We start from the raw sequence: 23734 nt of genomic DNA, 5'->3' as shown, positions 1-23734 counted from the left end.
ACACTGTTAGTTGTTACACAAAATAAATTATAAAAAAGTAATTAACAATTTAGTAATATACTAACTTACTAAGTGTAGCCTCACAATCTAATTTTAAATATGTAGATCTATAGATTCTATACTTTGTACAAATTTTAATATTAATTAATAAATTTTACTTACATAATTAATTATTTATACACAAAATAAATTAAAAGTATAAACATAAAACTATGCTAAATTACTTACTGTAGTAGCAGTAGCCTCTGCTGCCCACTGTACTCTACTCATTCTTGCTTAAAAATTAAAATAAATAAATAAATGAAGATTGGAAGGAAGAAAGCTGTACCTGACAGTCCCCACTGGCCGAATAGAGAAAGATTGTGTTTCACTTCCAAGTCCTCAAATTTCTTCTTGTTAATGAAAAATTTCACCATTTCTTTGTAGAATCTACCTGATGTCTTCCCAAATAACTGCAATTTTGCTGAAAGGATAAAGCTGTTGGCAGGGTGTAACGGTGTGTAATGGCTGTTAGGGACCATAGCGGAGGTGTAACGCCTGTTATGGTCTGTTATGGCTCTGTAACGGCTGTTATGATTGTGAATTTCAGCTCGCCACTAATGCGGCAGTAATGGTATCGAGACCTTGAAAATACGTTACTTTATTTAATACCATGCTTTGGAAAGGCTTTACACCCTTTCCACTTCCACCGCAATTCATCAAACACTTATAGTTTGCTAGTTCCCTCTAACTTGTCTTCTCTTTAGCTTTACTAATTACTGCCATCTAGCTGGATTTTGTTTCCTCCAGAATCAAGCCTCAGTAGAGCCCCAAGTTATCCATCAAATGTTAGGCTTCTATATCCTTTCCAGAAATCCTCTCCACAGGAGCGAGCAAATCTCCATCCTTACACATTTGCTTCTTATCCATACTATCATTTTCAAAAACAGTAACCCCCTTTACTTCCACTGGAGGTGGTGACACATACATTAAATCCCCAAGCATATTAGAAGATTTAGAAACATAACCATACTGTTCTTGAATCTCATTCCAAGGCAAACCCCCATCACAATCAAACCAGCAAGGCCTTCTTTGTTTTGTCCTAGATTCCTCTTTTCCTTGCAAAAACCAACCCTGTCACTTGTATTTCCTTTTTGGACAACTGCCTCTTCCAGTAAAGGCCCACTGACAATGTGAGTTTCCTCTCCCAGTAAAAGAACATAATCATCTACTAGACCCCTGGAGTTGTGTGAGACAAACTTGCCCTTTGTGCCTCTTTCTTTTTAAACCTTTCAGAATTGTTGTTCCTTCTTGTGAGGGGGGAAATATCTCTTGGACTTTCTGATTCTGCTTCGAAGATGAATGACATACTAAGTCTCTTGGCTGCGTATAACAAATTATTTGATGAACTCGGAGCCTGACTATTCATGGGCACCTCTTGAGCAATCCGAGATGGATCTTGTGTTGGTTTAATGCACTTGGACTTTAATGATAGGAATTTGGGCTTGAACTTTTTAGTGACTCAATTGAGGGTTACCCAGGTCTCCCTTCCTTTCCAAAGTTTGGCCCAAATTATATACCACTTCATGCTAGTTCTGGATTTGTTCGTTAGACTGACCCGTTTGAGAATTTAAAAAGCTCTTTTTTCCAATAGTCATCCCAAATCCAAGATAATGATTAGAGATCCAGGTGCACACCACTGAAACTTCATTGCCTCATCTTCTGTGAAAGAAGCCCTAGCTGCCTCAAAAAACCTTGTTTCTGTGGATGAAGCCCTAGCTGTCTCGACTATACAAATCCTAATCTCTAGAAGAACCATATTTGCTTTTTGTGACAACAATTCTAGGTCCTTCACTTGCATTTCTTTGAGTGCATAAATGTGGGTTTAAAAAAGTGAGAGTATATATGTGTTTTAGTGTTTTCATAGGTGCATGAGTTCTAGTATGCCTATTTATGGCTATAGGTATTTTGATTAGTGTCAATGTAATGCCCTAATTCCAAAAACTGTGTCGAATTTTCGACAAATATCTCACATTCCCAACACAAAATCTTTGGAAATCCCTAACCTTGCTTCCAAGAAAAGGAGTAAAACCCATAAGAGAACATTTTCACAGCAGCTGAAGACAATCTCACCGACCTATTACTAACCTGATTGTGTTCAAGAGTGAGAAGAGTGAAAATCCCACCCACTTTATCCAATCTTGATGACGGTCTCCCCTTCAATATGATCAAACATTTGGCACTCCCTTTATCCATCTCTTGCCACAACCATGACAATCAGTGAGAGAGATGAAAGATAGGATAGATTTCATAGGAGGAGAGCATAGCTTTTGAAAGCAAACTGGACCAATCTAGCTGGTCAAAGACGATCCTTTGGCTTGGCTGGTCCAGACTAGGACGAGAACTAGATTTGATTAAAATTAGGATCAACTCCCCTGACATACTGTGACCTAGCTAAGCTGGTCAAACCTAGTGTCTCATTCGAGTTGACCTAGTAGCAAAATAGGTGGGAATTGTAAAATAGTAACAAGTGGGAATTGAACCTTGCACGTTGAGTTGAACAATGGATTGTGCTACCAGGAGGGCCAACATTTCACTTATAAAGTATAATACAATATATTTGAATATTTCGGGATGTAGCTTTATATGCCTTAGTTTTTCTTTTTCATTTTATTAAAGGAAACATTAAATTAATATACGCTTAATATAATTTTGAATTTATTTTCTTATAAAGTTAAAACCATGGTCCTAATCAAGCTTTAAAACCCAATTCAGTAAGGATGTGTGTAGCCAAATTATTTTAACAAGAAGAAAACATTTTAATCAAAAAAAAAGAAAGGAGTTGTGTCAAGGTTGTTAGAATCGGGTTTGTTCATAGGATCATTTGGGAGGGGGGTCTACAAGATTGGATTGTTGGATTGTATCATGAATCGCAAGATTCTACTTACAATGTAAAAATAAATTTAAAATTTATGTATTTGGCATTTATAACAACTTTCAGCAAAATAAGCCTAAAAACTTGGTAGTAAGTTAAAGAAATTAAAAAAAAAAATTCAGGAATGCAGCTAGCTTGCTAGCTAGGACCTAGCAGGTTTTTCGTTCAACAATTTTTGACCCTTAGTCTACTAAATTAAGGATCAAAAATCAAAGTTCATTTCATAAAGCCCTACCAACCATAAATAAAAGCTACTTGCAATTTTCTAAACCCATCAATAACCATTTTAGGCACTGCCCTTCCTACTTTAGTTTACTCAACTTGTGGGAGGACTTAGGAAGAATCCCTGCTTTAATTTAGCCAATAGCTGGGTAGACTAAGATATGAACCCTTATTTAATTTATCCAGTCAATGGCATGACATTATGCTTACTTGCGATCGCTTGTCTTATGTTCATTGAATGAGTTAACATCATGTAAATAGTAGTATAAGTTTTATGCTTTGATTGCTTCCTAGTGCCAGAGCTAAAATAACATATAAAAAGCTTTTGAGGGGAGGGTGAGTCTATCTTGTAAGACTCACTAGCACTTTGTTAACCGTGTTTAGCCTACTTGCCTCCCTCACTAAACACAAGTTGCTTACAAAGGTGTTGTTAATGAATTACATTGTTTTAATATTACCACGTGCTTGCCATTTTCTTTAATGAATTGCTTACTACTTCCACTTACTTTACATTCAATTGCTGTGAATGTGTTATTGTGGTAAACTGCGATAATCTTTGGCTGACTAGTTAAGCAAGAGTGCTTTAGCGAGTGCCACATAACCCTCTACAATGTGTGAAATATTCAACTTGTGATAGTTGGTATTAGAGCTTGGTTACTTGCTACGTGAATTCAATTGCCTTCGTTTTGGGATTGTGTTAAGCATTGACAAGAGACCATGCCAACCAATACCAAGAGGATCTAAGCACTAGAGGCACATGCTAATAAAGCTAATGATGTGGCCATGGAGATGGTCAAACTTGCTGAACTTGTTGATGCTTTGAAGGGATCACAAAAACATCAATAGAGTTCCATGGTGGAGATGTTAGAGGACCTCCACCATATGGTAGAAACTTTACTGGTTCAAATGGTGGAGCTGACTACCAAAATGAATCTGATGGTTCTTGCTGTAGGAAACTCTAATTATATGGAGTATAGCGAACCTAGGCCAGAACTCAAAACGTTTGGGGGTGCCTGTGATGTTAAAAAGTTGGAGAACTTACTTGATATAGAGCAACACTTTTGTGCAATAAGGTCTGACTAAGAATAGATGAAAGTAACCATTGCCACAATGTATTTGGTGACGCTAAGCTGTGGTGGCGTACCAAGTATGATGAAATTGAGAATGGACATTGTGTTGTTGATTGTTGGACAGACTTGAAAAGAGAACTTAAAAAACACAATTCTTTCTTGAGAATGTTGAGTACAATGCTCGACATAAACTGAGAGACATTAAACACAATGGTTCAATCAGGGAGTGTGTGAAATGGGACATGTTGGAGACAAGTTCTATTTTCTTGAGGAGTTGAAATCGTGGGCAAGGATAGGCTAGAACTTCATTGGCAAAGAGTTCAAGGTTTTCCTACCACACAAGTCGGTGCTGAATGCTGATAAATTATGTTGGAGAGAGTTTCACAATGTCCAAAGAGAGTGGCATAAGTGGAAAACTCTAGAAAGTCTTTCAAGGAGGGCAAACCCAAAAGTGGGGGTGGGGGAACATCAAGGCATCAACTTCAGAAGAAGCTTCATGGTGTCGATCATTCAACTTACCCAACGGTAAGGGTAAGATGATGTGCTTCTTATGTGGAGGCCCTCATAGAGTTGCCAAGTGCCCTCACAAGTCATCACTCAATACCTTACAAGCTTCCATTGCGAAGGGGGCCACTATAAGATGCTGAGGATGAGTAAACCTAGAGGATGGATGCATTGCAGTTAGTCAATGCTTTGGAGAGGCAGACGAAAAAGACAAAAGTTTTCCAAGTTAAAGGGTTAATGTTTGTGGATCTATGAATCAATGAGAAGAATAGTCGTGTTATAATTGATACTAGGGTTACCCATATCATAGGCAGAAGCACAGAGACTCAACTTATTCTTAGAGAAGGATTTAGGATTCATAGAAGTGGTTAGCTTAGCCTACTCTGAGAGTAGCCAAGCAAGTGACTGTAAAGCTTAGATAGTGGGTGGGACATGCGAATTTCATAGCTGGGAGACTGAAGCAGTATCAATGTAAGTGTTGATCAATACCTTATTGTAAAACTTGGAATGGAATTGTTAAGGGAGACTGAAGCAGTATCAATGTCGTTTTCCAATTCCTTTTGATGGGAGACCACCCTTGCATGGTGCAAGTTGTTGTGAAGAAAGGAGACGAAGAGAAGTTGTTCCTTTTTGCAAAAATACAACTTAAGAAAGGATTGAGGAGGGATGAACAAACATATCTTGCAATGCTAGTGGTAGATGAGGTAGGCCAAGAGTGGGTGTCTATCATCATCCAAGTTGTGTTGGATGAATACAAAGTTAAAATTCCGAACAAACTAAAGGGCTAGGAATGAAGCCTTATTCTAAAGGGCCATATCTGACGCTGCCTCAAGAGTAAGCAGAGTTAAGGAAACAACTTAATGAGTTATTGCAAATTGGTTTTATACATCCTTCCAAAGCGATGTTTAGAGCATCACTGTTGTTCTAGAGGAAACATGATGGGATTATGCGGATGTGAGTGGACTACTAGGCATAGTAGTCAAAAGCTAGGCGCGAGGCGCAGTGGGGCGACGAGACTAGCACCTCATCAAGGTTGAGGTGAGGCGATCTTCAAGAGGCGCAACTAGGCGCAGTGAGTTGCGCCTTGAAATATCTGACCTTTTAACTTCATTTTTTAAGAAAACCTTTTAAGAAAGAAAATGCGACCAGACTCCCGAGCCAGAGCTTTCGGACCAACCCTAGCCCTAACCAAAGGCTTTGGCTTGAACCAACAAGTCCAGGCTTCGTCTTCGAGTCTTCGCTAGCAAGAGAGCCATTGCAAGAGCCCTTTGTCTTTGAGGTTTGAGTCTTCGAACCAGCACAACCTTCGTCCTCAAGCCTTCTGTCTAGCATGAAACACCTTCATCTTTAAATCTTCGAGCCTTCACTAGCAAGGGAGCCTTCGCCAGAACTCTTCGTCTTTGAGGTTCGAGCCTTTGAACTAGCATGACCTTCATCTTCGAGTAGTTTGAGCCTTCTGCTAGGAAGAGAGCCTTCACCAGAGCCTTCGAACAAGCGAGAGGCTTCGAGCCAGTGAGTTGTCAGGCTACTTCAAACTATTAAGTCGTCTTCTTCTTCTTCTTCTTCTTTAGTATTTTGCTGCTGCTATTGCCTTCTTCTTCTTCTTTAGGGCCATTCATTTCTGCTGCTGCTACTGCCTGCTGCTTTTGCTTCTTCTTCTTCTTCTTCATCTTCTTCTTCGTGTTCCCTAGGGCTTAGTATTTTGTTGCTGCTACCTGTAGGTGTCTAGCAAGCTGCCCTGCTCTTGGAAAGTTATGGATTAACTTGCATTAAGCCACTAAGTTAATATTATACAACAAAAACAACAACCTTATTTCCACTAAGTGGGGTCGGCTATATGAATCCTTTTCCACCAATTTATGCGATCATGGACCATTTCTTTTGATAGATTCAAGGATATTAAATCCTTACTCACTATCTCCTTCCAAGTTATTTTAGGTCTATCCCTACCCCTTCTACTGCCCCTCACAGTAACTAAGTCACTCTTCCTCACAGGTGCACTATAAGGCCTACATTGCAAGTGTCCATACCATCTGAGTCTTCCCTCCATTATCTTATCTTTTATAGGAGCTACACCTAACTTACCACGAATATGTTCATTCCTTAATTTATCTTTCAATGTTATACCACTCATCTATCTAAGTATTCTCATCTCGGCAACTTTTACTTTTTGGATATTATGTTTCTTCGTCTCCCAACATTTCGATTCATATAGCATAGCTGGTCTTGTATTGTAGCTGTCCTATAAAACTTCCCTTTCAATTTTAAGGGTATTATACGATCACATAGCACACTTGGAGCACTTCTCCATTTTACCCAACCTGCTTTAACTCTATGCATTACATCATCTTCAATTTTTCCTTCAGCTTGCATAATAGATCCAAGGTATCAAAATCTACAAGTGCTATTTATTTCTTCATCATCAAGTTTAACTTTGTCTCCAATATTCCTCCTATCATTTTACTAAAATTATATTTCATATATTCTGTTTTATTTCTACTTATCATAAAGCCTCTAGATTCCAAAGTTTCTCTCCATAATTCTAACTTAGCCTTAACTCCGTCCCTAGTTTCGTCAATTAATACAATATCATCTGCAAACAACATACACCATGGAACCTCCTTTTGAATACTCTTAGTCAACTGGTCCATCACTAAAGCAAAAAGATAAGGGCTCAAAGCAGATCCTTGATGTACACCTATGGTAATTGGAAATTCTCTAGTTTCTCCATCTATAGTCCTTACACTAGACTTTATCATACATATCCTTAATGACATCGGAATACCTACAACATACTCCCTTTTTTTCTAAAACCCACCATAGAACTCCCCTAGATATCCTATCATATACTTTCTCAAAGTCAATAAATATCATATGCAAGTCCCTCTTCTTTTCCCTAAATTTTTCCATTAATTTTCTTAAAAGATAAATAGCTTCTGTGGTAGATCTCCCAGGCATAAAACCAAATTGATTTTTTGAGATCTTCGTTTCTAACCTTAATCTTTGTTCAATTGCCCTTTCCCATAGTTTCATCGTATGACTCATAAGTTTAATTCCACGATAGTTATTACAATTTTGAATATCTCCTTTATTTTTGTATATAGGTATTAAAGTGCTTTTCCTCCATTCATCTGGCATTTTCTTAGTTTTTACAATGATATTAACTAAATTAGTTAACCATATAATTCCGTTATCACCCAAGCATTTCCAAACTTCAATTGGGATGTTATCTGGTCCCATAGCTTTCCCATTTTTTTTCTTTTTTAGTGCAAACTTAACTTTGTTAACTCTAATTTTGCGAATAAATCTTATATTTTTAATCTTTTTCTCATTTGACAATTCTAAGTTTAAGCCTTCTATTTGGTTTTCGTTAAACAATTTACTAAAGTAACTTCGCCATCTCTCTTTAATATCTTCGTCCTTAACCAAGACAATATCATCCTCACTTTTTATACATTTTACATATCCTAAGTCCTTGCTCTTCCTTTCTCTAACTTTAGCAAGTTTAAATATATCTTTTTGCCCTTCTTTTGTACCTAATCTATCATACAAACTATTATATGATTTATATTTAGCTTCACTAACGGCCCTTTTTGCATCTTTTCTTGCCTCCTTATATTTTTCAAAGTTATCTCTGTTTCTACATTTTTGCCACGTTTTATACCAAATTCTTTTTGTTTTTATGATTTTTTGTACATCTTTATCCTACCACCAACTTTCTTTGCTATTCGAGAATCTTTCCCTTGATTCACCTAAAATTTCTTTTGCTATTTTTTAATAGAGTTAGCTAATCTATTCCAAAGAGTATTTGTATCTATTCCATCCTCTAAGGTCCAGTCCCCATCTTTGATCATTTTGTCTTTAAATTTTATTATATTTTCTCCTTTTAGGTTCCACCATCTAGTTCTCTTACACTGGTTTATTTTATCCTTTTTCTTCCATCTTTTAATACATATATCTAATACTAAGACTTTATGTTGTGTGGTTAGGCTTTCACCTGGAATAACTTTACAATCCTTGCATGATAAACGATCTACCCTCCTAGTTAAAAAAAATCTATTTGACTTCTATTTTGTCCACTTTTATTGGTTATTAAGTGTTCTTCTCTCTTCTTAAAGTAAGTATTCATTATAGTAAAATCATATGACATAGCAAAGTCTAAGATCATCTCCCCAGACTCATTTTTGTCTCAATATCCATATCCTCTATGTATCATCTCATAATTTTTATTATCTCTTTCAACGTGCCATTTAGATCTCCTCCTATAAATATTTTCTTAGTCCCTGGTATGCCTTGTATAATATTATCCATATTTTCCCAAAATTGTCTCTTAAGATTTTCTGCTAAGCCAACTTGAGGAGCATAAGCACTAATGATATTTTTTATCTTTTGTCCTAATACCATCTTGATTTTTATAATTCTATCCCTTACTCTAGTTACATCCACGACGCTATCTTTTAAGTTTTTGTCTATAATAATGTCTACTCCATTCTTATGTTTTTCTTTTCCAGTGTACCAAAGTTTAAATCCTGATTTATCGATTTCTCTAGCTTTCTCCCTCACCCACTTAGTTTCTTGAAGGCAAATTATATTAATTCTTCTTCTAATCATTGTATCCACAATTTCCATGCTTTTACCCGTAAGTGCCCCTATATTCTAAGTTACTAATCTAATCCTAATTTCCTGAACTAACGTCTTTACCTGCCCATGTTCAGAATGAAAAAATTAGGATATTAAGTGCATCACAGGCGGAGTTACTAAGTTAATATTATATAATATGTAATTAATTATGTAGTAACACAAGTTTATAATTAATATACAACATTTTTTACTGAATTTAGCTACTGTTTTGTTTGGAAATACAATATACAAACTATACATTTTTTTGAAATATATTATACATTTCTTTTGCATTTAAGGTAACAGGTCTTAAATCTTAAATGGATTCTAGAAGTGGAAACTGTGGCTCTGCAAAGAAAGATCCTACATGGAAGTATGCCCATTTGGATGATAAAAAAAATTGAAATAATTACACTTTCAATTTTGTGGCCAAGTCACAAAGGGAGGACTATTTCGGGCAAAACAACATATTGTTGGAGGATTTCGAAATGTAAAAGAATGCTATAAGTGCCTTGCTCATGTTTGTGAGGAGATTAGGGAGTATATGTTGAAGAAAGATATAGAAAATTAGGAAAATGAGTTATTGCCCGACTTTGGTTTCATAGATCGTTATGGTGAAGTTGAAGAGGATGAAGCACAGGAGATTGACTCTCGTGGCAAAAGAGTGCTTAGTAGTGGAAGTTGAAGTCGAAGTTCATACCAATCCACCTTGAAGAAACCAAAATAGAAGGGGCCTATAAACTTGTTTTTAACTCTTGATCCAAAGAAAGCGGTTCGAGCTAGGAAAGAAGAGAAGATGAAGCAAACATCAATAAATGAGGCGTGCAAGAAAGAATTAAGACAGAAGGCAATGGCAGATTTTGCTAGGAGGATGTATGATGCTAGAATACCATTTAATGTTGTATGTTTGGTTTGGACGACTTTGCAATGGCACTTGAATCAATTGGGCAATATGGTCCTGGAATAAAGCCGCTTAGTTATCATGAAGTGAGAGTTCCTTTCCTAAAGTAGGAAGTTAGTCAAACGAAAGAGTTGATGAAGGTCTATAAGGAGGAATGGGCAAAATATGGATGCTCGATTATGTCCAATGGTTGGAGAGATTCGGTTGCTAATAAGGGCATGATAAACTTCTTAGTGAACTCTCCAAGGGTATCAGTGTTCGTCAAGGCTATTGATGCTTTTAATATTGTTAAGAATGCAGATAGAATGTACAAATTACTTGATGAGATGGTGCAGGAAATTGGAGAATCAAATGTGATTCAAGTAGTAATTGATAGTGCTTCAAACTATGTTACAGCGGGTAAGAACTTATTTCTAGAACTACATTCTATAATGTATATATTGTTTATTTTAATATTTTAATTTCTTCACTCCTTGATTTTTGAAAATAGGATTGTTGGAAGCAAAGAGGCCACATTTATTCTGGACATTGTGTGCTGCCCATTGCCTTTTGATTTAACATTGGAGGATATTGAGAAGATGCCTACAATTTGTACAACTTTGAAAAGAGCAATTTTTTTGAATGGTTATATTTATAGCCGTGTTGGTGTGGTGAGCTCGATGAGATAGTTCATTGGAGGAAAGGAGTTACTAAGGCGTGTAGTTGGAAATTGTAGTTACAAGATTTCCAACTACCTTCATCACTCTTTGTTCAATCCACCTTCAAAAGAACAACTTGAGGAAGTGTTTACTTCTGAAGATTGAAATATTGCTAAATGGGAAAAGGAGGCAACTGGCAAAAGAGCAGCTGGTATTGTTTTGATGCCTACCTTTGGAGTACCATTATATATGTTCGTAAATTGATAGGCTCACTTGTCCATGTACTCCATTTGGTTAATGGGGAAAAGAAACCTGCAATGGGATATATTTATGAAGCAATGGATAGGTCTAAGGAAGCCATAGCTGAGGCTTTTGGTGAGAGAGAGGATAAATTCAAGGAGGCATTTGAAATTATTGATATAAGGTGGGGATGCCAACTCCATCAACCTTTGCATGTATCTGCACACTACTTCTATTCAAACCCCCACATTTGCAAGATGAAGAAATCATGGTGGGTTTGTACAAATGCTTTACAAGGTTGGTGCCAACCCATGAATTGCAAGATAAAGTTTTACATGAGTTAGATAATTACACTAGCGCTAGTGGCCTCTTTGGAATTGATCTGGCAGTGAGATAAAGGAAGATAAAAGCACCGGGTAAAGTGGCATTTTTACTACCGTTTCTATCAAAAATGATTTTGCTACTAAGCTAGTAGGTATTTATTTAAAATTTATTTTATAACAGCGCAATGGTGGATATCATTATGATCATCGATTCCAAACTTGCAAAAGTTTGCTGTGAAAATCCTTAGCCTCACGTGTAGTGCTACCGGCTACGAAAGAAATTGGAACATATTCCAACATGTAAGTCATTAGGATATCGTGGATTAAAGAACATGAAATACCAGTCTACTACTTTTTAGAATAATTATTTACTATATTACTTTAAACTTCTTGCAGCTTCATCGCAAAAGTAGAAATAGGCTAGCCTAGCAACGCTTTAATGATTTTTTATTTGTTAAATACAATCGAACTTTGAGGCGTTGATAAAAACAAGCGTGACACCATTGATACCATCCTTCTAAAGGACATTGATGATAGTAATGAGTGGTTGGTTGGTACGATGGATGGCAATTTCGATGAGTATGATGAACTTGAGTTTGAAGATGATCTTTTGACTTGGGGTTTTGCTAATAGAGCAGTTGGAATAAATAATTCCCTGCATCGCACTAGGTCAAGAATAAGTGCTAATATGTCATCATCTTCTAGAGGAAGAACTTCATCTAGCACTGCTAGGGGTCAATGTTGGAACTTGTAGATGAGGATGAGATCCAGGTGGATAGTGCAGAGGAGATAGAAGAAGAAGAAGATGTTGGAGAAGAAAATTTGGATGATGAAGAGGAAGATGATGATATCTTGGCAGAATTAGTTGATGACAAGAGATGACTGATGATTGAGGAGGATTTTTAGATTTTAGATTTTGAAATCTTTTGTTGTACTCTTTTCTTTTGATATTGAACTATGTTGATGCCTTTGGGCCTTCCGCTTGGCAATTTCATTTCCTTTCTAATTTGAAGCTTGAACTCTTGCATGTGTAATTGCTTATAAGAACTATGTTTGTTTCACTTGGAACTTGGTACTTGGTTGTCATAATTTCTATGCATTTATGTTTTGGTATTGAATATTTTGGCATTTTAAATTCTAATATTGCTATTGATGTGTTCATACATCAATTACCTATCAAATAGGCATTGTGCACAATTTTAATATGTACCTATCAAATAGGCATTGTACACAATTGTGATAAGGTGAGGTGAGTGCCTTTGCCTCGCCTCGTGCCTCCGCTCCAAGTACCCTTTGCGCCTCGTTGCGCCTTTAACTACTATGCTACTACGCGCAACAAGTATCCCATATCACTAATTGTTGATTTGTTTGATCAGCTAAGTTATGCAAAGTTCACCAAACTTGACTTATGGTCAGACTGCTATTAGGTGAGGATGGTAGATGAGGATGTATAGAAGGCAACCTATGTTACACGGGATGGGTTATATGAGTTCTTGGTGATTGCATTCAGGTTGAATGCGCCAATGACATTTTGCACTTTGATGAACCAGGATTTCATGAGTACCTCTGCAAGTTTGTCATGGTATACCTAGATGACACTCTTGTCTACAGTTCTACTTTGGATGAATATAAAGAGCATCCGTGGAAGGAGAATAGTCTGTATGTGAAGAGAGAGAAATGCCCTTTTGCTTAGCAGAGCATCAACTCAGTTATGTGACTGAGCAAGGTCATATCCGGGTGGATATGGAGAAGGTGAGAGCTATTTAAGATTGAAAGATCCCAATGATAGTGAAGGGGCTGTCTCTTGTTATTGGACTTTCCAATTACTATCGAAAGTTCGTGGAGGGGTACTCGAGGAGAATTGCGACATTAACAGAACTACCAAAGAAGGGTCATGGGTTGAATTAGATAAAGAAGCGTTAGGGAGCTTTTGACAACTTGAAGGATGCCATTATGAGAGATCCGGTACTTGGTCTTTCAAACATCATGAAACCCTTTGAGGTTCAAATACATGTATCAAACTATGCCTTTGGGGGATTCTAGTTATAAGATCGATATCCTATTGTGTATGAGAGCATAAGCTTAGTGAAGTTGAATGAAGGTACATCGGTTAAGAGAAAGAGATGCTAGTGGTGATATATTGTTTGCATGTGGTGGCATTACCTACTTGGGTTGAAGTTCGTGGTGAAAATAAATGGCTCAGCTGTTAGTCATTTCTTTACATAGCCAAAATTATTGCCCAAGTAGGTTTGCTGGGAAGAATTTTTGGCGTAGTTTGATTTCTTATTTGAGCACAAAGTGGGGTGAATGAACCAAGTTGCAGATCCATTGATCAAGAAGGTTGAGCTTACAGCTGTACAGATGGCAACACACTTGATTGTAAGTAAGGTTACCGGTATCTTATTGAGGTGAACCTTGCCAAAGATCTTGTTGCCAGAAGCCTTAGGGCAAAGCACACTAGTTTTGGTTAGAAGAAGGATTGTTGATGACACATGGTAACCGACTCTTTGTGCTTGGAATTGGAGATCTTAGAAAGACACTGTTGAGAGAGTATAATGATACCATGTGGGTAGGCCATTTAAGATGGTATCGCACTTTGACATTGTTGAAGTAGAGATGTTACTAGCCACACATGCATGATGACGTAGTCAAGTATACTCGAATTTGTCTCATCTGCTAGCAAGACTAGTGGAGAGGAAGAAGATTGTAGGGCTGCTGGAGCCCCTTCAAGTACCAACTAGACTGTGGGAAAGTATCTCACTTGACTTCATCACCAGTCTGCTCGGAGTGGGAGATGCAAGGTTTATACTTGTTATATGCATGTTTTCAAAGTATGGCTTTCATTCTTGCACCAAAGTATTGTTTAACAGAGGAGACAACACAATTGTTTTTCAAACATATTGTGTAATATTGGGGTGTTCCTCAAGACATTATTAGTGACTGAAACTCAAGATTCACTGATGGCTTTTGGACAGTACTTTTTTAAATATTTGGTTCAAAGCTTGACATCTCTTTGAGTTATCACTTGATGAGAGATGGACAGATGGAGACATTCAACATGCTACTAGAGGAGTCCTTGTGCTATTTTCTCACCACCAATCATAAGAATTGGGTGCAGTTACTCAATGTGGCTCAGTTTTGTTTCAATATCCAAAAGAGCTCAACAACTAATAAGAGTCTTTTTGAGCTTGTTACAAGCAAGTAGCCACTGTTACCTTACCCAATGGTTGAGCCGTACAGGGGAAAGACTCCAAGAGTATACTGTGGGAAAACCGTGTATAATTAGTTAGCTATTTTAGGATATTTTTTTAATAACAGATTGTATCCTTAGAATTAGGCCTATACAACTAAGTTTCCTATTTTGTTAGGGTGTCCCATAAATCATGGGATTTGATTTATTAATTTACTTTTTAGGAATGCTAAGGATTGTTGTATATGTTCACATATAATGTTCAGATCAATGCATATCTCTTTTCAATTTTCGACATAGTATCAGAGCCAAATTAGGCTCCTTAGGGTTTCAATTTATTTTCAGCCTTCATCGCTGATATTTCCAGCCTTCATTGTTGGTTTCTTCCTGTCTTTGCAGACCTTTGTTCTACTCTATTTTTTCTGTTTCTGCCAAACAGGGCTTGTTTCGTCAAAGCCTTGGAAACTTTTTTTTGCCTTCATTGCCAATTTTTCTCTTCTGTGGGTTTCACTTTTGCCCGGTTGTCATCATTATTTCTGCTTCCGGCTGACATCATCATTGATTAGCTGATTGTTCAAGCCTTCAAGATGTCAGAAATCGTAGAGACTACTATCTATAGCCCGATCAAAAGAGGTAATCCGACCCCAACAAGCAAGAGAATTGCAGAATATTCATGCCTCCTACAGGTTAGATGGAAAGAACTACCTTAAGTGATCTCAACTCATTCGCACAGTGTTGAAAGGCAAGGGAAAGATTAGCCATCTCACAGGTACAGATCCTAAACCAGGGGATCCTAAGTTTGAAGCATGGGATGAAGAAGACTCTTTGATCATGGCGCGGTTTTGGAATTCCATGATTCCAGAAATAAGTGACACATGCATGTTTTTGGCTACTGCAAAGGACATCTGGGATGCGATTCTGCAAACCTATTCCAAAGCTAATAATGCGGCACAAGCGTATGAGGTCAGGGTAACAACTATAGCTGCAAAACAAGGGAATAAAATAGTCACTGAATATGCAAATCAACTGAAATCCTTGTGGTAGGAATTGGATCACTATTGGGTGATAAAAACAAAATGCTCCGGTGATCCAGTGGTTCTAAAGGCCTTTTATTGAATAAGATAGGGTGTATGATTTTCTGGTTGGACTTAATCTAGAATTTGATCAAGTGAGGATACAGATTCTTGGGAATTCGGAGGTTCCAAGCTTTAACGAAGTAGTGGCTATAATCCGAAGTGAAGAAAGTAGAAGAGGGTTGATGCTTGAACCGCAAATCACTGATAGTTCGGTTATGGTGGCTAGTGGTAACAATAAATCGGCCACAAACATGGAGAGAGGAGCAACACTTGAAGGAGAAAAAGGTGGCCAGCCAAAAACCCAAAATCTTGTCGGATTCTGGTGCGCTTACTGCAAGAAGTCTCGTCACACCCATGAAAAATGCTGGAAACTTCATGGAAAGCCTCCAAGCCGAGAATGGGGCAAAAAAGGAGGACAACCACGGAACAATGGACAAGTCCACATTGCTGCAGGACCACAAGGTGAATTGACATTGCAGGAGCTGAGTAGTTTCGAGATCACTTATCGACAGTCTTGGAAAACCTGAAGGATCTCCAGGTACTTGTTCTTTGGCATATTTAGGTGAGCTTCCATCTTCTATTGGATTAAATGTCTCAGATAAAACCTTTACCAACTCCTGGGTCATGGACTCAGGAGCAACCGATCATATGACCCATTTATCCAATACTTTTTCAACTTATACTCCATGCCCAAGCAGTAGGAAAATAGCCATAGCAGATGGATCCTTGACCTCTGTAGCTGGTTTTGGGGATGTGAAAATAAGACCATTAGTAACTCTGAGAAATGTCCTTCGTGTTCCTAAATTGTCCACAAATCTTGTCTCTATACATAAACCCACTCAAGATTTATGTTGTAATGTGATTTGTGGCAGTAATAATTGTATATTTTAGGACAAGGATTTGGGGAAGATGATTGGACATGCTAGGGAAAGGAATAGCCTCTACTATCTTGAAACACCAAGTCAGTTGCACATGACCAAGGATAGATTATCTTCTTCCTTTATGTTAGAGTTTGTCTTATCCAATAAAGAAAAAATTTTACTTCATCATTGCCGACTTGGACATCCATCGTTTAGGGTTATTAAAGTTATGTTTCCTTCCTTGTTTAAGGATTTAGATGTTGAAAACTTTCAGTGTGAGGTATGTGAACTTGCTAAACACAAGCGTGTACCTTTTTCAATTAGTTACAAAAGAAGCTAAATTCCTTTCTATCTTATTCACAGTGATATTTGGGGTCCATCTACTGTTTCTAATGTTTTTGGGGCAAGATGGTTTGTTTCTTTCATTGATGATTGCACTCGTGTTACTTGGATTTTCCTGCTTAAACATAAGTCTAATGTTAGTATTGTGTTCCCGAATTTCTATTCCATGAACAAAAACCAATTTGGGGTCAATATCAAAAGGTTTAGGTCAGATAATGCCAGGAACTATTTCAATCAAATTCTTACCCCATATTTTCAGACAGAAGGAATAGTACATGAGTCATCTTGTGTCAATACCCCACAACAAAATGGGGTAGCAAAGAGGAAAAATGGCCATCTCCTTGAAAAAACCAGAGCTTTGTTGTTTCAAAAAAATGTGTCTAAGGTTTTTTGGGGGGAAGCAGTTCTGACGGCCACTCATCTGATGAATCGTTTGCTTTCAAGAGTCTTGGGTTTCAAGAGTTCTATGGACAATACTTTCCACAGTCTACCTAGACCTAACCACAACAAACAACCTTGTTCCTAGGATTTTTGGGTGTGTGTCATTTGTCCATGTTCATAGTCACAACAGGGGGAAATTAGATCTGAGGGCTCTAAAATGTGTCTTTGTGGGCTATTCTTTGACTCAAAAAGGATATAAGTGTTACCACCCTCTGTCAAAGAAATTCTATGTCTTGGTGGATGTTACGTTCAATGAACAAGAGTCTTATTTCACTAATCCTTATCTTCAGGGGGAGAATTCAACTAGGGAAGATAAGGAAGATTTTTTGCTTGATTTGCCATCAATTCTTATGTCTAAAACCTCGAACCCTATACTTGTACCTCCTTGTTCTTCTTGTTCCAACCATGTACCTGAGAGTTCTTCTGAACCTGTGCCTGAAACACCAAATGAACCCAAAGAAAAGACCGATTATGCTCCTAGAAATACCATATTTGGCAAGGTTTTCACAAGAAGGAAGATGCCTGTTCTTGAACCAATGTAGGTGCAAGAGTCCAACTTAGATCGTTTGAATGAGGTAACAATTGTTAACCATCCATTGCAAGATGAAATTGAATCTCATGTTGATAATGATGACCAAGACCTTCCAATTGCCATTAGGAAAGGAACTTGAAAATGCCCAAAGCAACCATTGTACCCTCTTGCACATTTTTTGTCGTTTAAGAATTTTTCACCATCCCATAGAGCCTTTCTTGTAAGCCTAAATACCATCACCATTCCTACCACATTATTTGAGGCTTTGTCCAATGGAAAATGGAGACAAGCTATGAGTGTGGAGATGGAGGCGTTGGAAAAGAACAAGACTTGGGAGTTGGTGAGGTTACCACCAGGAAAGAAACCGGTGGTCTATAAGTGGGTATATACGGTGAAGTATAGGGCAGATGGGTCGATTGAGAGATACAAGGCGCGGTTGGTAGCCAAGGGGTATACTCAAACCTATGGGATTGATTATTTAGAGACCTTTGCTCCTGTTGCAAAGATGAACACGGTTAGAGTATTATTATCACTAGCAGCTAATTATGGTTGGGAGTTGCAACAATTTGATGTCAAGAATGCTTTCTTACATGGAGAACTAGAGGAAGAGATTTATATGCAGGTTCCACTGGGATATGGGAAGGATTTGGCTGCTCACATCGTGTGTAAATTGAAAAAGGCACAGTATGGCCTTAAGCAATCACCACGAGCATGGCTTGGGAGATTTGCAAGAGTTATGTTGGCTATAGGATACAAACAAAGTCAAGGGGATCACACATTGTTCATTAAACACTCTCCTTCAGGGGGAGTTATAGTCCTTCTAGTGTATGTTGATGACATAATAGTGATAGGAGATGATGCTAAGGAGAAACAGGTCTTGAGTTAATATTTGGCTTAAGAGTTTGAGATTAAAGCGTTAGGGAGATTGAAGTATTTTCTCGGGATTGAGGTTGCTCACTCTAGGCAGGGAATTTTTATCTCTCAACAGAAGTATGTCACATATCTTCTCAAGGAAACTGGCAAGACAGCATGCAAACCAACAAGTACTCCCATGGATTCTAATCTTAAACTTGGAAAAGCTGAGGAGGATGTCGCAGTAGATAGAGAAATGTATCAACGCCTGGTAGGAAGACTCATTTATTTGTCTCACACACAACCAAATATAGCATATGCAGTGAGTGTGATTAGTCAGTTTATCCATAGCTTGAAGGAAGTTCATTTACAAGCAGCCCATAGAGTACTACAATATCTCAAGGGAACACCGGGGAAAGGTATCATGTTCAGAAGAAATGGAGGATTGGTACTTGAGGCATACACTGATGCTGATTATGCTGGATCAATTGTTGAAAGACAATCAACCTCAGGATATTGCACCTTTCTCGGTGGGAATCTTGTGACATGGAGAAGTAAAAAATAAAGTGTGGTAGCTCGGTCGAGTGCAAAGGCTGAATTTCGGGCAATGGCTCAAGGTGTGTGTGAACTACTTTGACTGAAGATCATCCTTGAAGATTTGAAGATTAAGTGGGATGGCCCTATGAGACTTTATTGTGATAACAAATCTGCAGTCAGCATAGCTCATAACCCAGTACAACATGACCGAACGTAGCACATTGAAGTTGACAAACACTTTATCAAAGAAAAGTTGGAGAGTGGGTTGATTTGTACACCTTACGTTTTAGCACATGACCAACTTGCTGATGTCCTTACCAAAGGGTTGAGTAGCTCTGTTTTCCAAACTATTGTTTCCAAGCTGGGAATGGACCTTTTCACCAGCTTGAAGGGGAGTGTGGGAAAACTGTGTGTAATTAGTTAGCTATTTTAGGATATTCTTTTAATAACACATTGTGTTCTTAGAATTAGGCCTATACAACTAAGTTTCCTATTCTGTTAGGGTGTCCCATAAATCATGGGATTTGATTTATAAAGTTACTTTTTAGGAATGCTAGGATTGTTGTATATATTCACATGGAATGTTCAGATCAATACATAACTCTTCAATTTTCGACACATACATCTTCACCAAAGAATGGATGCATAATGTAGAGATTGCTTAAGCATTTGGAGAAATCTTCCAAGTGAATGAAGAAGTGGGCAGATCAAGGGAGAAGATCGTTGCACTTCAATGTGGGTGATTTGGTACTTGTTAAGCTCCATCCTAAAGAGATCATGTCACTATGGGGTCGAGATAGTCACTTCACAAATATGAACAACTTGTCCCCATCTCAACCAAAGTTGGGAAGGCCTTTTACAAGGTTGATCCTATAGCTTGGATGAAAGTGTATCTTGTCTCTCAATTCAGTTGCCTTAGGCTATTTAACGCTGACACAAAAGATTCAAGTAGAAGCTAATCAACCAAGGTATCATTGAAGATAATGTAACCTGATCGTAGAAAAGTTGAAGTCATCCTTGCAAACAAATAGTTCACATTATCAAAGAAGAAATGACACAATTTTTTAGTGGAGTGGTAAGGCCTTGGAGACAAAGAAATTAGTTGGATTTTAGCAAAAGACATGCAACTGTTCATAGATGAAGTTGAATAGTACACAGTATCAAAGTCTATGAGGATGTCAACCGCGTAAGTGGGTGGTGGGGTGGGGTGGGGTGGGGTTTTTTAGGGCATTATGCTTGCTTGTGACTGCTTGTCTTGTGTGCATGGATCGGTTACCATTATGTAAATTGTAGTATAGTTTTTATGCTTCGAGTAGGTGAAAGAATTAGTGTAAAAGGGGAGTATGACTCCTCGGAAAATTTGATGTTTCCTAGTTTCAAAGCTAAAATAGCATATAAAGCTTTTTAGGAGAGGATGAGTGTTCATCAATCTTGTAAAATTCACTAGCATTTTGTTAAGTGTGTTTAGCGTACTTCCTCCCTTGCTAAATGCATGTTACTTACAGAGTTGTTAATGAATTATGTTGTTTCGATGTTTACCACTTGCTTGCCATTTGCTTTTATGAATTGCTTACAACTTCTATGTACTTTACATTCAACTACTGTGAATGTGTTCTTGTGGTAAATCGCGATAATTTTTGGTTGACTAGTTAAGTAAAGGTGCTTCAACTAGTGCCGCATGGTCCTTGACAAGGTGTGAAATATTCAAATCATGCACAATGGGAGACTAAAGCATAAACTTAAGTTTATTACCTGCCACATGAATGATAATACCAAAACCATTTCTTGTGGGAGAGGCATCAAAGTCCTGAATTCACACATATTCAAATTGGTAGGCATCACTAAACAAGTTGAAATCTTTTCATTAAACCCAAGCTTCTCAAATACCTTCATCTTCAATCCCCCATTTTGAAAAAAAAATCAAAACATTCTATCGGTGCCATTTTCTCTTTTTCTTTTTTTTTTTTTTCATGGGGCTTAAAATGAAACATTTTAATGCAGGAAAATTTACAAAATGTTTGCTAGAAAACGTGTTTGTATCTGCAACTTGAAAATAATTTGAATTTCTAAACTAGAAACAATTCTAAAAAGCATGAGAGATGGTGACATGTAGTTTTCAGTTATATTTGAATCTCTACAAACTGAAGTGGACATGAACACACTGTTAGGAATTTCAAGAGAATTTAACATATATTTTAGAATCTTGACATAGAAGCAAAAAATTCATCTCCCAAAACATGATTTCTACTAAAACTCTTGCAAACAATTGTTTTTCTGAAGTCCTCATTTCAGGTAACCTAATTTTCATGAAATGCTACGTTGGAATGGATTTCTGGCTATGCAGAGTGCAATGCTGCCTCCAATTGTGTGTTCTGGCAAGCCTTTGACGTGCTCACCTCAAACCTTGGATGCATGATTGACTACCCTTTATCATCTGTCAGCCATATAGGTGCAGAAAAAAAGAGAGTTTTTTCTTTCCTAGCTTGATCTTATATGTATGTCTGCAAGTGGAATCATGCTTTAATTACGCCATGTGTTCTGCTTTGTTTTTTGTTATTTTGCCATGTGTCTTACAATGTTGATTAGGTTAACTCTTGTGACAAGTGCTTTAGTGTAATCCTTGACCCAATACACCAGTTAACATATATTAATTGTGTCTAGTTAGTTTTTTGGGCCTCTATTGAGCATCGCTTGCACCGTTGGAGTTGATGGGAAAGAAGCATAACTAATTGGTTCTAATTTTTGTTTGAATTCAATCTTGATATTTCTAGTTGTTTTGAGCCTCTAAATACTCTTAACAATTGAACGATGAATTCTTGGGTTAACTAGTTCGCAACAATTTCATTTTATTGTGAGGCGAGCTTTAGACCTATGGAAAGGGTGTTATGCTCAAACCAGTTTTAAGATTCAAGTAACAGAAAGGTTGCATACATCATGCCTTACACTGTTATAAGGAGCGGGAGCCTTGTGCACTGGGTGTTGCATTTAACTATGGAAAGGGTGTTATGCTCAAACCAGTTTAAGATTCAAGTAACAGAAAGGTTGCATACATCATTCCTTACACTGTTGATATGGAGCGGGAGCTTTGTGCACTTGGTGTTGCATTTAACTATATTGCTGTTATTATTATTAGCCGACCCACCTAGTGGGACTTAGGCTTGGTTGTTTGTTGCTGTTGTTGATTATGATGATGATGTTTTAGTCCAAGAAATTTCACTGCTTAAATATAACGAAGAGACAAGGTAATTATCATGATAAGGATGCTATTTAAAATAAAATTATACTAAGTATGCAAATGCATGCTAATCCTGGCGAAGAACCCACATGGGTAGGATTATTTTTTTTGTCCTACTCTTGTATAGTTTTTGTTTTTTGTTTTTCTTGGGCTTTACCCCTGGCTGCCTTTTCAATATATTTTCCCTTCTTGCCTATCTGAAAGAAGTAGAGCCAGGGCTGGAGGCTTTTTACCTAATCATCCTTTGTAATGCTCTTATACAGGTACCTTTTCTGCTGTTCCTATTCGCACAATGTTGCCCCAAAGGGCAAATTCATTGCATTTGTATCAACAGAGGCAGAGACTGAGCAGCCTGAGATTGAACTAAAGCCAGGAATTGACCTTCTAGGGCCTGTTGAGGAGATATTCTTTGATATTTATGACAGATATGAACCAGTCAACGAACCCTCTTTGGACAATTGCTTTATATCTACAGTAAGATTTGATTGTCCTTTAAAGCCTTCCTCTACCGTTGTCGTGTAGATGTGCTGTTTATGGATGCTGAGTAACTAAATGTGTTTGCCTTGTTAACACAGAGTTACGATGCCACAACACATTTTGAATCAACTGTAATGGATGTGCTCAGTATGTATACAATGATAACTGGAAAGGTAAGGAGTTTCCTCTCTGATTCTTGTTCTGTTAAATTTGAGCTGGCTTAGGATTCCTACATACCTATCGAGTGCTATGGTTTTTGAAGTCATTGCTCCTTGACCAACTTGAGCAAGGGTTGTTCCCTCTTCTCTCTTTTTAAAGGGAGGGGGGTGGGGGGGTTTGAAAGTGTAAAAGTTACTTTAGTTTTTTATAAGAATTAAAGGATGTATTTCTGAACAGGTTGTCGACCTCAGCGTGGATCTAAGTGCTGCTAGTGCTGCAGAGGAGTGATGAGCAATGGGTCCAGGTGTGAATTTGTGTGGGTTGGCGAACTTTGCCTCGAGAGGGCGGGTGGGACTTGATATTGGACTCTTTCGATCACATTGATTAGATATTACATGTATCAATATGTTGTGTGTTTACCTGCATATGTGGGATTTAACATGCATGTAGAATTCAGGCATACGCCTGAGCTTGCACTTATGCCGTTGCCTAAATGATTGTGTTAAATCATCTGTGGTATTTTAAATTTACGTGACGGAACTTTAGCCATACCACAATTATATCTTCCAAAATAATAGGAGGAAAAAAGGATGTTGGACTC

The 23734-nt window shown here is 37.7% G+C and overlaps 1 protein-coding gene across 1 annotated transcript in view; it reads left to right on the top strand.

The window, feature by feature from the left end:
* LOC131150384 (guanosine nucleotide diphosphate dissociation inhibitor 2) overlaps positions 1 to 23734 on the top strand; it is a 44116-nt gene extending 20382 nt beyond the window's left edge. Inside the window, exons 11-13 of the mRNA XM_058101073.1 lie at positions 22761 to 22971; positions 23073 to 23147; positions 23371 to 23734. Of these exons, the coding sequence (XP_057957056.1) occupies positions 22761 to 22971; positions 23073 to 23147; positions 23371 to 23421 (337 nt within the window). The 3' untranslated portion in view covers positions 23422 to 23734. The remainder of the gene's footprint in view (positions 1 to 22760; positions 22972 to 23072; positions 23148 to 23370) is intronic.

The sequence above is a fragment of the Malania oleifera genome, chromosome 3 (assembly GCF_029873635.1).
Source record: "Malania oleifera isolate guangnan ecotype guangnan chromosome 3, ASM2987363v1, whole genome shotgun sequence".
Lineage (NCBI taxonomy): Eukaryota > Viridiplantae > Streptophyta > Magnoliopsida > Santalales > Ximeniaceae > Malania > Malania oleifera.
This window is presented reverse-complemented; position numbering and strand designations above follow the sequence as displayed.